Source organism: Equus quagga, chromosome 13 (genome assembly GCF_021613505.1).
Source record: "Equus quagga isolate Etosha38 chromosome 13, UCLA_HA_Equagga_1.0, whole genome shotgun sequence".
Taxonomy (NCBI): domain Eukaryota; kingdom Metazoa; phylum Chordata; class Mammalia; order Perissodactyla; family Equidae; genus Equus; species Equus quagga.
This window is the reverse complement of record NC_060279.1, coordinates 69,054,260-69,070,048: the sequence shown is the minus strand read 5'-3', so window position 1 is coordinate 69,070,048 and position 15,789 is coordinate 69,054,260. Positions and strand designations below refer to the sequence as shown.

General features: G+C 36.4%; 1 protein-coding gene across 1 annotated transcript in view; it reads right to left on the bottom strand.

The window, feature by feature from the left end:
- Positions 1-15,789, bottom strand: part of CNTNAP4 (contactin associated protein family member 4) — a 195,497-nt gene that overhangs the window by 46,529 nt on the left and 133,179 nt on the right. The window contains exons 12-14 of the mRNA XM_046682909.1: positions 12,276-12,473; positions 8,192-8,348; positions 3,458-3,585 (exon numbers count right to left, since the gene is read on the bottom strand). Coding sequence (XP_046538865.1) covers positions 3,458-3,585; positions 8,192-8,348; positions 12,276-12,473 — 483 coding nt within the window. The remainder of the gene's footprint in view (positions 1-3,457; positions 3,586-8,191; positions 8,349-12,275; positions 12,474-15,789) is intronic.

Sequence of the window (15,789 nt, the reverse complement as noted above, 5' to 3'; positions counted from 1 at the left end):
GCACTGTTTGTTGAAAAGGATTATCCTTTCTCCACTGAGTTGTCTTGGTAGCTTTGTCCAAAATCAATTGACCATATATATGTGAACCTATTTCTGGGCTTTCAACTCTATTCCATTAATCTATTTGTCTGTCTCTGTGTCAATATTATACTGTTTTGAATTCCATAGTTTTGAAATGTCTTAAAATCAGGCCGTGTAAGTCTCCAACTTTGTTTTTATTTTTCAAAGGTTTTAACTATTCTAGGCTCTTTGCTTTTCCATATACATTTTAGAATAAGTTTGCCAATTTCTATAAAAAAAAAACCTCCTGGGTTTTGATTGGTATGTATTCATTCTGTGTACCAATTGGGGAAAACTGACATCTTAACAACATCAAGTCTTTGAATGCAGAATCAGAGTTTTTTATTTCGTTCTTCTTTAATTATTTCTCATCAGTGTTTTGTAATTTTGTTATATTTATACCAAAGTATTTCATATTTTTGGTACTACTGTAAAAGGTACTTTTAAAATTTCAATTTACAGTTTTTCATTATTAGCATATGAAATATAATTAATTTTTATATATTGACCTTGCATGCTATGACCTTGCTAAACATTTTTTTTAAATAACTTCTTAAGGATTTTCTACCTGGAAAACGATGTCATCTGTAAATAGAGATATTTTCTGCCTTTCTGACCTATATCCCTTGAATTCCTTTTCTTGACTTATTACATATGCTAGGACTACCAGTATGATCCCGAATAGGAGAGGTCATAGTAGACATCCTTGTCTTAATCCTAATCTCAGAGGGAAAGCATGTAAGTCTTTGGCTATTCAGTATCATTTTAGTTGTCATAGTTTCATAGATACCTATTAAAACATTGAGAAAGATCTCTTTAGTTCCTAGTTTGCTTAGGTTTCATCATAAATAAGATGTTGAATTCTACTATTTAGTTTTCACATATCTTTTCAAAAAATTTATTTCCATATTCACAAATTAATCAAGACAACAATATTTACTAAGTTTTGCTAAGTTTGCAGCACAACTTTAAACACAATTTTATCATTCATATCTTCAGTGTTTTAGGTAAAACACCTAATGATGTTTTCCATGATTTCTGACATCAAGCAATAATAGCAGCAGCAACACAGAATTTCGGACACACCTAGGTATTTTTTTTAAATGATAGATGGACTTGAAAAAACAACGTTAATTAATTAGAGGGAAGCTCATGTCTGGTACTAGCACGTCTCACACTCATTTTTGTTTATTTGCCCTGCTTTCTCAGAGCTTGTCTTCTTTCCTAGAAAAATATGGCTAAATACAAAATTTTCAACGTCTCTATTTTGTGTGATAAAACCAAAATATGTTTTTTGTTCTTATCTTTCCATTTTTATGTGCCAAGAAAATCTAAAAATTCCTTGTCCTGATGAATGGTGCTAGCATCCTTATTGTCTCAGCGAGTGGTACTAGCAGCTTTATTCAAATCAGAAAGCTGGAGCCCATCCTCACACTGTCACCTCACTCCCCGTCTAAATCACACTGAATTGACGTCTCTAGTTGAGCCCCTTCTTAACGCCCCATGCCAACTATGGCCTAGTTCAAGCCCTCAGCATTTGTCCTTGTCCTACATCAAAGGTCACTTTGCTGGTCTTTAAGTTTATAACTGGTCTTGACACTTGCAGTTGGATCATGAAGATAAAGCGATTTCTCAGCCTTAAATTATTCAATGTTCCAGTCCTAATGCCTTCAGATAATGTCCACATACCTTTCCTCTGCTTATAAGCCCCATTGTGCATGATCCCATATCTAGAATCCCCGTATCTACCCAGTCTATCTTACTTGGAAAGGAAAAAAAGAAATGTGCCTAGGGTATTGCACATTTCCCACACAGAGAAAAGGGAACATTCATTGTTCTGCAGCCATTGCTCTTCTGACTCAGAAAATACAAAAGAGCCCCTTGTGTAGAAAACTGTCCCATGACCTCCTGTGAGGATAAGCCTCAACCCTAAAATAGATGGAGGAGACAAGAAGGCCAAGGAAAGATCTCATCGACTGTTTCATTAAAATGTCAGAGATTAATTAGCAGGTCTTTAGATACTCAAACTATTTGTAACTTCTTATTCCTGGTGTTGTTCCCCTCCTCCTGCGTCCCCACAGTCACAAAGTTTAATGCTCTAGCTTCTCAGCCTCAACACTATTGACATTTTGGACCAGACAATCCTTTCTTATAGAGAGCTGTCTTGTGCAATGTAGGATACTTTGCAGGAAAGAAACTCTAAGGGATAGAGTTGGTAGTGACCTCAGGCAAGGCAGACCAGTCCCCCAGGGATTATGGCAAATGGAATAAGGGGGTTGGAGGAAGCCAGCCTGGCTCCCTGAAGGGTTAAGATCAGACCAGCAGTGAAAAGTGTATGTGACGTACAGAAAAATTTCTCTACAGTCACACAAAATCGTTGCACTCCCCTGGATGCATCCTGAGTTTACAACCTCATCTCTTTGCCCATAATTTTTCTCTCTATGAAATATCCTATGTCATCTTCATGAGCTTGTGTAAGGCCTACTGGCAGAACAGGAAGTCGAGATGATAAAGATTGGGGATGGTGGGTATAATGGCAGACAGTTTTTTACAATGTACATATAAATTTTTATAGGCCAGTATCATCTTTGCTTTTTAACAAAGCAACTTCTGCTATGTATTTCCATAAATCCACTGCATTGTCAGATCATCTCTTCCTCTGTTGAGCCCCTAGAATAAAATTTTATTTTAGGGTATATTTTTAATGTAAATAAATATTCCTTCTATTTCCATTTTTAAGTTCTGGAAATAACTAAAAGTATAAATGATTAACGCGTCAGTCTCTAACCTAACTGATTTCAGAGAGGTTCTGAATGGATACATATGCTCATTTCATTCCCTGCTGAAAATACATATTTTCTATGAAACTATATTGGAATTTTAAATTTCTAGTTTACAGTGTTAATACATTGAATATACAAAACAGCATGTCTCATTGATTTAGAGTAAACACACATACGCAAGCTGAAAAAAAAGTAAGATTAAAAGTTGAAATACATTTGATTAAACTGACATTTGATTCTACTGATGTTTTAATTTCACCCCAGGCTCAAGAGTAGGAAACTAAGATACATTAACATTGAGTCCTTCCGGTATGGATAATGGCATGTAGAAATTTAGAAATGCTGGAATGTATTTATGAACCAATCCAATCCAGATGCTTAGTGGTTTCTTTCTCACAGAATTGTAACACTGTTTCCCACCACAGCGTTAATCACATATAGGGCTTTGCACTATAGAGAGGTACTTGATTTGCGCACTGACTAAAAGAACTATTTCAGGCATTGCTTATGAGTTTTCACAATAGAAGTATGATTAATTATTACATAATAGAAACATGATTCTTAAGTGACAGCACTTTCCTCAGACATGTATACAACACATTGCTACCACTTACTGTCTCCCCGGCAGAGTAGAGGCCCCAGTTTATAAGCTGCTTCAGAATGCGGTCGGCCTGTGTCTGTAATCACTATCTTAGTTACTGGCAGATGTTCTTTATAAGAAAGGAATCCAGTGTCATTGGTCCTAAAAAACAGTAACAACAAATTCTTAAAATTACTCTGATTAATATAATTATAAAATAAACAATAGTCCTTATTGCATTTCAAACCCAAGATGTTCCGAGCTATATTTGCACACACAAAGGAGTAAGGATCAAATTACTCATCTGGGGCCAGCCCAGTGGCTCAGCGGTTAAGTTCGCACGTTCCACTTTTGTGGCCCCGGGTCCACTGGTTCGGATCCCAGGTTCGGACCTACACACTGCCTGTCAAGCCAAGCTGTGGCAGGCGTCCCACATGAAATAGAGAAAGATGGGCACAGACGTTAGCTCAGGGCCAGTCTTCCTCAGCAAAAAAAGGAGGATTGGCAGCAGATGTTAGCTCAGGGCTAATCTTCCTCAAAAAAAAAAAATTGCTCATCTGAGCATATAAAAATATGGCAGCATTTTAATGTCTCTTGTGGACAGTATATGGTTGGTCATTTTTAAATCCAGTTGGTCATTTTCTACCTTTTAAATGGAATGGTTAATCCACTACCATTTAGTGTAATGATCAATATTGTGTTTTTAGATCTACCATTTTGGTATTTCCTATTTTCTCCCCAAAGGGTTTCTTGTATTTCTGCTTTCCTTTTCCTGCCTCCTCTTGGTTTTCTCCATATGTTTTAAGTTCAATTTTATTTTTTTATTTACCTTTTAGTTATATTTCTGTTTATTGTATTCTAATGGTTGCTTTATGAATTGCAAAATGCATCCTTAATTCATCACAGTCTATTTAGATTTTATGTTTTATTACTTAATATAAAATGTCAGAAGCCTACTCAGGATAATTTTTTAAACCTCCCCCAACACACACCTGTTCTTTGTTCTATTGTTGTAATATATTTTAAATCTAGATGTTATAAACTTTATAGTACAATTAAACAGTGAATTTTAATTTATTTTTAAATTAAGAAAAGAATTTAAACAGTGGCTTTTATATTTACTAGCATATTCATGATTTCCAGCGCTCTTCATTCCTTCTGAAGATCTGAGTTTTCATCTGGTATTATTTCTCCTTAGCCTGAAGAATTTCTGTTAGTATTTCTTATGGTGCAGTTCTATTGGCAACAAATTCTCTCACATTTGTTTAAGCTGAAAAGAATTTTATTTCACCTTCATTTTTGAAGTCTATTTTTGTTCAATATAGAATTCTAGACTGACATTGCGTTCTCTTTCAGCATATGAAAGATATCTTTCCATTGTCTGACCTGTGCTTCCAGTGAGAGGTCAGCCTTCATCGAGTGTTCCTGTTCCCCTGTATGAAACGTGTTCCACCAAATCCACCCAGCCTGGCTGCTTTCAAAACATTTATCCTTATCTTTGGTTGTTAGCAATTTGAACAATAAGAAAGGTGTGCTTTTCTCTGTTTTTATTCTGCTTGAGATCCTCTGAGTATCTGGAATCTGCACACTGAAGTTCTATTAGTTATTACCCCAAAACTTAGTGACTTGAAACAATATTTATGATCTACAGTTCTGACGTGTCAGGAATCTGGGCACAGCTTCATGGGATCCTCCGCTTTACGGCCTCTCCCAAGGCTACAATCAAAATTTGGCGAGGACTGCAGCCATCTCAGTACTTGACTTGGGAAGGATCTGCTTCCAAACTCACTCCTGTGGTTGTTGGCCGTATTCTGTTCTTTGTTAGTTGTTGCACTGAGGGCCTCAGTTATTCACTGGCTGCTGGATAAAGGTCACCCTCAATTCCTTGCCACATGGCTGTCTTCCCAGGACAGCTCAAAACACGGCAGTTTGCTTTATCAAAACAAGAAAGCTAGAAGAGTTAGAGAGAGAGTTGCAAGCAAGTCAGAAGTCACAATCTTTTGTAACCTAATCTGGAAGTGATAACATCATCTTTACCATATTCTATTCATTAGAAGCAAATCACAAGGTCCAGGCAACCCTCAAGGGGAGGAAATTACACAATGTTGTCCATAACAGGCAGTTATTATCAGGGGCCATTTTGGAGACTTGTCTATTAAACAAATTTGAGAAATTTTCAGCCGTTGTTTCATCAATTTTTTTTCTTTTTGCCTCATTTTATTTCCTGTCCTTCAGAGACTCCAATTTCTTGCCTGTTAAATCATTGATATGTTCCCACAATCCGCAAAGGTTCTGTTAATTTTTCCTTCCATCCTTTTCTTCTCTCCTTTGTTCTTCAGCTTGAATAATTTCTGATAAGCCATCTCCAGGTTCATTGAAGACTTCTTCTGCTATTTCCTATGAGGTCCAGTCCATGCAGTGACTTTTTCACTTCAGATGTTGTACTTTCCTATTCTAAAATTTACAATTGCTTCTTTCATGTAGTTCTCAACTATCTGCTTAGAATACCCCCTGTTCACTTGTTGTGATTATTTTTACCTTTAAACCTGTAGGCATGTTTATAACAGTTGCTTTAAAATTTGTGTGTGCTAATCAAACACCAGTGTCCCAGGGTCACTTGTAATTACTGCTTTTATTTTCTTGACTTTGCGTCAGAGTTTGCTTTTTTTTGGAATATGTAATAACTGTTATGATGTTCTGAATATTATGGGTGACACATCTTAGATACTCTGGATTCTGTTACTGTTCTCTGAAGACTGTTTCTGCTTTCGCAGGCAGTTAAATCACGACCTTATCACCATAAACTGTGGAGGCCTGGTTTCACAATTCCTTAGGTGGGCCTGTGTCAGTCTCGCTCTTAGTTTCCAATCATATTCATTTCTGGGACATAATCTTTGCTGTAAAGACAGGGACCTTCTGTCATTTCTAAGGGAAGCTGAGAGTTTCACAAAGCCCATCTCAATTAGTAAGACCTAAACTCCAAATTCTGTCTCTCCTTTGGTAGCAGCCTCTGAAATCTCTGTATGACTTGTTCAGTTTCCCAGCTGTATCTGTCTGCTTGGTTCCTAGAAATCTCCCCTGTGCACATGCAGTTCAGGGCTCCACTGAGGATCAGAGGGGAGTTGATATAGTGGATTCACCCCAAGTGTTTTTGTCCTGTCTGAGACCTCCACTCCCCCCTCAATTTCCAGTCATTCTGGCAGCCCCAAACTCTGTCCTCTATACCTCAAGCCGAAAAACAATGTAGTATTTTCTTTCAGTTTTAGTTACTCTGCAACATGTGGTCTGGTGAGTACCCTTAAGGAAACAGGCATGTAAACGTATATCACCCACTTGGGTTCCCTTCTTTCACGGGTGAAAGGCCACCAACTCTGGTAGTTTTCGTCTACATTTGGTTGTTCTCCACTTACTTCAAGTAGATGTTTTTCTAAATGTATTTTCTGGGATTATACATGTTATCTGAGGAAGGCCAGCTCTATGCAAGCTGCTGCACCGTAAGTAGAATTTAATATAAGAAATTTCAAAATCTTATTTTTAAAAGTTATTTTTGATTAATAATATGTAATGGAGACACTGGAGAGTTATTGGTGATTAGTTTAGGTATTTTTGTCTGTTAAGCATTGCTATTAACATTTTAGTCACTTTTTAAAATATAATATTACTGTGTAGACATTTTCTGTGAAGGCAGTGAGAAAGAGTGCCTTCCAAAGGGAGTAGAAATTTTGAAAAATTGGAGTCTGAGTAAGAGAGACAATATTCTTCACATCAAACATGTAACACTAAAAGTATAGTTATGACTCCATATAGAAGCCTCCTTCTAGGATATTCTAAAAGAATCTGTTTTTTGATACAGCATAGTCTTGATGTTTGCCAAATAAATAAATGGAATATCATACAATTCAAAATGTGAGCTCAATTAACAGCAAACTGATGACTGGAATTAATGTACATTCTGTAATAAAATCAATCATATTTACATCTAGATGGACTATTAATTTTTAAAAAATTATTTTTATGTACAGATCCAGTTGCTTAATGATGTAAGAGATATATATGGTATGTTGAAACATGAATATGAAAATTTAAAAATATTTCCACTTCATAAATAAATAAAATCAATGTACATTCCAACTCTAGTCTCAAATATAATAAATATCTTTCTTAATTTTTCAAAAGAAAACATATGCATAAGACTTCTCTTCTCCCTAGAAGAATAATTCAAGCTCATTTCAAATCCCTAAATGTTATAGACTTCCTTTTTTAAAATACGATAAACAGACCATTAGTTCTTTGTGGTGTTATTTGTCCTTTAAGAAAATAAAAGAGCTACATGTTCAAATAACTGTGGGAAATTCTATGTTTCCATCTTTAAAGATTTTATAGGCAGGTTATTGAAGAAATGTGTTTTAGTAGTTAGAGGCTATAAATATATTTTGAGAATAACAGAATTCTTAATTGCACTTCATTTTAAAGAGAATGATAATTGGCTTACAATGAAGAGGAAACATGAAACAGATGCCTCTAATTCATCATATTACAAAAATAAAACGTACATGATTCATGGTCCATCACAAAAAAATTTAAATAAAAAGACATTGGTCTTAACATTTAAGATTCAAATTGATTATAACATATTTCATCAAAACATACTTTTATCTAAATTCTCCACTGTGCTCATCTGTTCAATGTTTGCCCAGCTATATATGTTTTGAGTGATTCATTAAAAAAAAATAAACTATTTTGCATAAGGAAATCATCTGGAAATCACCATTCGTTCCGGTCAGCATCACAGTTGCAGTAATACTGAGAATCAATGCAGTTCCCCTCTAATCCACAAGTACATTTTTGAGGATCAGGCAAAGAACCTCCCCAATAAGTTTGTGTTTCGTTGGTCCTTCCAACCCACCAGCTCAGAGGGGTTCCATCTGAAAGACAAATGTGAGAAATGTGACATCTTCATTATGGCCCACTGCCATCCATCCAAGAATAATGCCCTTCCATCCCCAATCATTAAAAAGAATAACAGGAGAAAGAGACAGAAACGTTGATTTAATGTAGTGATATTCCAAACACTATAATTGATGGCATTTCCTTAAGAAAGCTTTTTAAAAAATATTTTATTTAAGCTTAAATGATTGATATATTTTTCTTTGAGTAGAAAAGAAATCAGCAGTTCCTATTTAATTCAGGCATGATACTAAAAAATGTATTGAGAGCAATTCACATATGTAATTTCCTTAAAAATAATTTTTGAAAAAGGAGGCATCAAAATACAAACCACAGTAATTAACATATCAGAAACAAAACTGATTTGAGATTGTGGAAATGCCCATTAAAACATGTGGAATGTTATGTAAAGTCACTGATTTATCTCAATATATTTATTGGCTAAAAATATATTAGCTGTTTATTAAACATTAGGCATGGCATCACACTCCCTTGTCGTAATTTAAGATATATTTGTATATCTCAAGTATGTCTTTTTTTCTTCCATTTATTGGCTTGGCTATTTATTTTGAGACTACAGAAATAACACTGAAAGATCTCTATGCCTGAAGCAAATACTACATTCAAAAGCTACGTTTCCCTCAGCCAAATGCATTTCTTTCTATGATGAATGTCGAGCTACCAGCTCCTTCTCAGAGTTAAAACTAAACATGATGCCAAGGAAATGGAGCAAAGAATAGATGGAACATTTAGGGGAAGTATGTAGGCAATCTGTCTTAGAAGTAAAAAATAGGTTGAGAGGGAAAATCGTAGTCATTTGAGAATCAGGGCATGAGAAGAATGTGATATCAATCAGTCAGCTCTTCAAACGTGTTTGATCATTTTTCTGTTGCCTTTCAAACCTTTTAAGTTGTTGCCATGAGCCCTACTGAAAATCTGGGACTTCTACTGATTTCTCCTTTACTTACAAATACCAACGCTCATAATAACTATTAGATCAGACCTCTAGTAATGCTGACAACCTCTCTCCCAGCATTACTATACATACCAGTCCATGCCATGCCAAAAAAACAAGGAGTTATTTGGAGCTTATTTTATGCATAAATACATTAATATCAGGAATTTTCATCTTGTTTTAAATGCATGATGAACTCATCAACCAAAGGTGAAACCATCTTGAAACATTTAATAGATATATTTCAACATACTGCTCAAAATATTATGTGATCATAGATTATAAAGAAAATAAATCATTATTCCTAAACATTGAATAATATTTTACATCTAAATTTCCTATTTTCTCTATAAAATAGAAATCACAAAATGTTTTAAAGGTACTAAATACCTTTAGTTACCTTCAAGACTTTTTGAAGTGTCTTGAAGAATTTAAATAAGTACAAGAAAGAATTCAGAAAATCAGGAAAAATTTTTTAAAGTTAAAAATTAAAATGATAAAATATCAGGAGTGTGGTAGAACATTCCACTTGCTATAGACAAAATCCCAAATGACTTGAGTATTCACACTGATCTTCCTTCGAATGTGCTGGGTCTCAGATCCACAGTTTGCTGAAAACATATTTTCATATACATTCCACACATATTTTCATATACGTTCCACTTTACTCATCCACAGTTATGGCACCACTACTGCTTGAAACTGCTATATCTTCAAGACCAGAAACTAAATTTAACTTGTCTAACACCACCTTCTTATTGTGAAGTCAAAATCCAATTTGTTCTCTCTCTTCTCCACCTCAAATCCATTCTACATGAATTCTAGGGTCATGGACCCGAGGAAAATCTGAGTATTTAACAATTATCATCATTCCTTGTTCTACAGCCTTCTAGAGTTTACTGCTTCCTTTTCTAGTGGCTCTCAAGTCTGCCTGAAACACCTGGGGAGCCTTAACAAAAAGATGCATGGGCACCACTGGCCATGAAGTGGGGATGCCTTCATTTTCTATGTCGTCCCCTTTACTTTGCGTGGTGCTTGCTCACCAACCCTTTGGTGATCTTGTTTTCTGGTTCTTTTAGAGTTTGACTCATGTGTGACTTTGATGATCATCTTTCCTTTTGTCTTTCTTTCCTAGTTAAGCAACTCAGTTCATTTTGTTCCATCACATTCACTTACCCTTCTGTAAGTGTGGTTCTCATTCTCTTAGAATGTATTTCCATATTTGCTCATCTGTTTTTTAGATTCCGAGATCAATATTTAGCAACAATGAACAATCAGTTGCATACTAAACTGGCATGTTAACTATAACCATGATGCGCCAGAGACATGGGAACGAGAGGATCTCACATCATCCCCTTTCTACGTGTTATGCCACCCAATCATCACCACACCCCCGTGAGGCTGGTATGATTGGCCTCATTTCAGAGAAGAGAAAACAAAGACTGAGAAAGGCTTATCTGTCCAAGTTCTATCCCTTCAATGAGAGACCTGGAGCTTGAACTTTGACCTCTCCCCATCTCTAAATCCTATGCTCTTTGCACTACAACTATCTGATAGTCACAGATAGGATTGAGGTTCCGGGGGAAAAGATCCAAGGGGAGACCAGCAAGATGGGAAGGGTTTGCAGGGGTAAAAGGCTGAATAAGAATATTCTAAAAAAGAGAAAGAAGAAGGAGGAAAAGGAAGAGGAGAGGGGTGGAACTCAGGCATGAGGGAGAAAATAATCTGGTTGTTTTAAGTGAGTGGAGAGTAAACAGGAGAAGGGCTTAACTGGAAACAAAAGGTCCACGTGTCATTCCAAGAGTTCAGTTTTTCTGCATGCTCCATACAACATAAAATATTCACACATGAAAAGCATTTCTTTTAAAATTCTCGACCTTCTATCTGGAAGTCCAACCTCTCTTAAGACAACAAATGGGAATGAACATTAACAAAGTGGCTTTCTCATGCAGATGTCTTAGAATCTTCTCTCATTTCTAAAGAAAAATACACCTACTGGAATATTGCTGCTAGAAAACAGTGTGTTGGCCTGAAGGTTGCATAAACAGGTGGATCCAGAATATGCAGTTTTTGTGTCCAGACAGAGGAGTCTGTTTTGGACAGACAGGAGATAGGAAGGCACCGGAGCTTCTTAAACAGAAAAGTGTCATGATGGAAGCAGTGTTTCTTAAAGGCTAATTTTCTTCATAAAGATTAATATTTTGGATTATATATTGGATGGTTAGAAGACATGGAGAGATGCAAGCTGGAGGTCAGTTGGAAAGCCCTTGCAGTAACTTCAAGAATTAGGTCATTGAAGTCCGTACTAACACAGAATAGTGGGACCCGAGATATGCTCCCATAATGAGACATTCTAAAGGAAGAAAACACAAAACCAAAAACAGAATTTAGGAGCAGACTGGTTATTAAAGGTAAAATAAAAGAAAGACTTAAGATGGTCTTCTGATCCTAGTTGAGCTACTGAACAAACTCTGTTTCTAGCAGCCTGTTCTAATTTTCAATTATATCCAGAGGCTAACTGTTAACAATCCATGAAAAAGAGGCACACAGAATAGTCCCTTTCAAAAAAGTAAGTCATATTTTTATGAGCTCTTTTCCACGACAAAACAAAGTGTACGTGTCACTTGCCCTTTATCGGGAATAAACACGGCATTCATCCAGTGTGAGAATGAAACCCCTCTCTGTACAGTTATCCGATTAAGGCCAGGAAGAGACTCTGAAGGCAATCAAGGCTTTGAACAAGCCTCAGTGTAAACTGACCTTGTTCTTTTCTTCAGGCAATAACATCTCTGTGACTTCCAGACTGTGACATGTTTGCGAAATACACAGGGAGCACACACCCTCAGCGGCTAGATGCCACCACCTTGGCAGACTTAAAATCCTTAGAAGCTGGTTAAGTAAAGTGCACCGTGCAATGTGTGCAGCGTGACAGATGCCTCCGTTTACTTACCTGGCTTATTTACAAGCCGTGACTTCTTGCAATAGTAGGTAAGCTCCTGTTCACAGTGCTCCGCATGGTTAATTGTGGCCTGGAGTTGCTCCATGCTGGCCATATACTGGAAAAACCCAGCATATGGGTTGTCTGGATTGGTATTTCTGACTCTTGTTAAGTCAGAGCCATTGTGCTGTATGATGGTCCACGCAGTTTCTTGTATGCAGAAATGGGGGAAGAAAGAGAGGAGACCATCACTAGTCTGCAAAAGTTAAAATAAATAAAGAAAATCAAAATCACCTTTTATCTGAGTCAAATTCTTCTAGTCATCAAACCTCTCTGAGAGGCAGAATCAACACAAATGGATTCTTAAAATTTTTAAATTATAGCACAGTGATTCTTTTCCCTGAAATTTATATGATTGCCATTCATTTGCAGTGATTTTATTTTACTTTTTCAAATAATTTAGCCAGAAAATACTTATGGAGAAAAATATTAAGAAAACTGATTATTAAAATCTGTGGTACATTTCATCAAATCTGATACTCTGCTTTTTAAAAGATACATCATTTTATTTTTCCCTCAAAAAAGGGAAAAAATGCTGCTTATTATAATTGTGAAATATTGCTGATTGTTGACACACCCTGAATTCAGAGATGTTACAATGTGAAAAGAAAGTTCTCCTTCAAATGCGCAAAATGTTTTAAATAACATAATGTAAGCAATGACGGTTCTACTCTTAAAAATCATTTATGTTACCAGCCAAAACAGAGTCAGATTTTTATGGCCTGTACGTATCTCTCTTCAGACAATATTTAATTATAAGTATACATCTATTTCTTTTTAAATCAAATTTGAAATATTCATTTTGCTATCATGTGATCTGCATAGTTACACAAGGCAATAGGAAGTTACTCCTTTGAATGGAACACATCTGATACAGCATCAGCAACTCAACTAACACAAAAAATAAAATATCTTTGAGTATTCACTAGTGCTATCACTATTGGCACCTGAATGTCTGTAAACATCTCCATCATACTGATTACCAAAATTATTTAGATGAAATAAAAATTCTACAATGTCATAACAGAAGATAAACATATTGTATCTATCCTTCAACATTCCCAGCAATAGACTTCATATTATATTACTGTGATATATGCCGGCACCAGAACAGATTAATCAAGAGGCCTCTGATTTAAGAGGTAGGAAACAGATTGGAAGTTGTCAAAACTCTGCTATATATGTGCTGTTAAGTGGCATAACTCTTCTGCATTACAGAGGAATATTCCAAATTGAAGGAAAACAGTAGGTAGAATTTTTCCCCCTCTTTTTAGTTAATACATTCACATGGATCAACAATCAAAACAAGATAAGAAATTTCATTCCCAGCCCTCTCCTGGTCATCAGAATTTTGAATAGATAGACCTGCTGAATAAACGAGGCAGGAGGCAACTTTGACAGCCTTATTGGTTTCCATGTGTGGATCATTATTTTTCTATGAAACAATAGCTGTTACTTTTATTTCCACCTTGCATTTCAGCTCACCATAGAGCTTTATCAGCAAATGATTTTCCTTAAAGAGGACAGGATATATGAGCTAATGAAATTAATTATGGATCGCCAGATAGCCGTACAGTATAGAGACCATCAGATCTGAGCCGCAGATCTGGTAGGTCTGGCTAAGGAAGTCAGGTAAAATCTGAACCTCCATTTCCAAACTTGGAAAATAAAGTGGCAGAATATAGGAGGCAATAGAGCAGGTCTGCAATTGTATAATTTTAGCCAACTCAACCTTGGCTATGACAAGTTTCCGATTATTAAGCAGGCAAATCTGTTAGCCTAGCCTCTGTTGGACTCTGCTCTTACTGTTCAGCAAAATGATTCCTCTTTTCTTGTGGTAAATCAATGACACGCATGAGGAAGCTCAACTCTGGCTGTGTAGCTACCAAAAGAACAGGACAATCAAGCTGCTTGAAGCCTTTGTTTCTTTGCTTCACGGTCCAATCACACTGAAAGGGACTTCCCTATCCTTTAGCACCCACAAGGTCACAATTAACACATGATCTAAAGGTCTTTGAAGGTGTTGTAAGAAATCCAAGACCATGGTGCATGACAACCATTAAAGAGTAGGTCATAGAAAGGTTTCCTTTGGAAATTCTAAAATTTCAATATTATGATAGTTTCTGTAAGTGATTTCATCGTCTAATGAAAAAGTGCTACAAAGTGTGAAGTTAAACAGATGCCACACTGATTAGACAATCTAGATTTCCAGGGGAAAGCAGTTGACGATAGATTCTGAGCCATGGAAATGAATGCCCAGGAGCCACGTTCCAGATATTACGTGCTTTACTAACAGAGGAACCTCTCAAAACTATTAACCTAGAGCCTCTTTATTGTTCTTTCAGACAGGATTGTGTTATCTGATGTTTCTACAAACAGCCATTTAGAATTACAACTGTGAAAGACATAGACTTCATCCCAATTTGTAATTCAATATTTTGTGATTTATTTTATTGGTCCTTCCCATTGGTCTGTAAGCTCTATGAGAAGAGTAATAGTTTCCGGTTTGCTAACCATAGCATCTCCAGCATAGAGCACGGAGGCTTGGCACAACATGCAGAAGACATCAGTTAAAGAAATGAGGGAATAAACAAACGAATGAATAAAGACAGTGCATTGCTCAGACTAGAGGACAACCTTCCAGGTTATCTGATTCTGATTCTTTGGTGGCTCTGAGAGTTTCATTGCCTTTTAGCTGTTTCAGAGCACTGTAAGTTGTAGATAACTGATAGAATTGCAAAATAATGGTAAGTCTGAAACTGTGAAAGGTATGAGACATTATCCTACTTGCAAGTTAACAAATTATCTCGCCTCACATACACTTATATCTACTTATCTACATCTATCTACATGTAGATATAGATACATACTAACAGACACAGGAGGTCTCTGGATCAGGGACCATTTGCTCACAGAGAATCTTAGCAGCATCGATTCTCTACACCGCAATTTCCCATGGCCCACACATTGAGTGCCAGATGCACCCGCACATGCTGGAGTTGTGCCACAAGAGAAGAACTCTAAAGTTATGAGACTTGGAGCTTATAGAGAATGGCTGGCATATCTTCTCCTCCCCCCAATGGAGGAACTTTGGCTCTGGAATGCAACAAATCTTTTCTGAGGAGAGGAGGGCCAAGCCTTAGGTTTTTCTCACTCTTCAAATGTAGGCAAATGCATCTGGGAGAGGTAAGCCTTTAAATCTCTCCAGAGAAACTCACTATCTCTTACTACCAAGCTTCCAGATTTTTTTTCTTCTTTTTTTTTTTTGGCTTAGCAAGCAAGGCGTTGTTTCCCTACAACAAGTAATTCCTGTCTATAGACAAGCAAATTCTACCTGGTGGCGGTTTGATTGACTTCCCTCCTCCACGACGCAAGAAGCCAGTTTTGCTTCTATTTGCACCTTCATTTCAGTATTACTGACATATAAATATGTCTGTTCTTTGGATTCTCCTTTGAACTGGCTGTA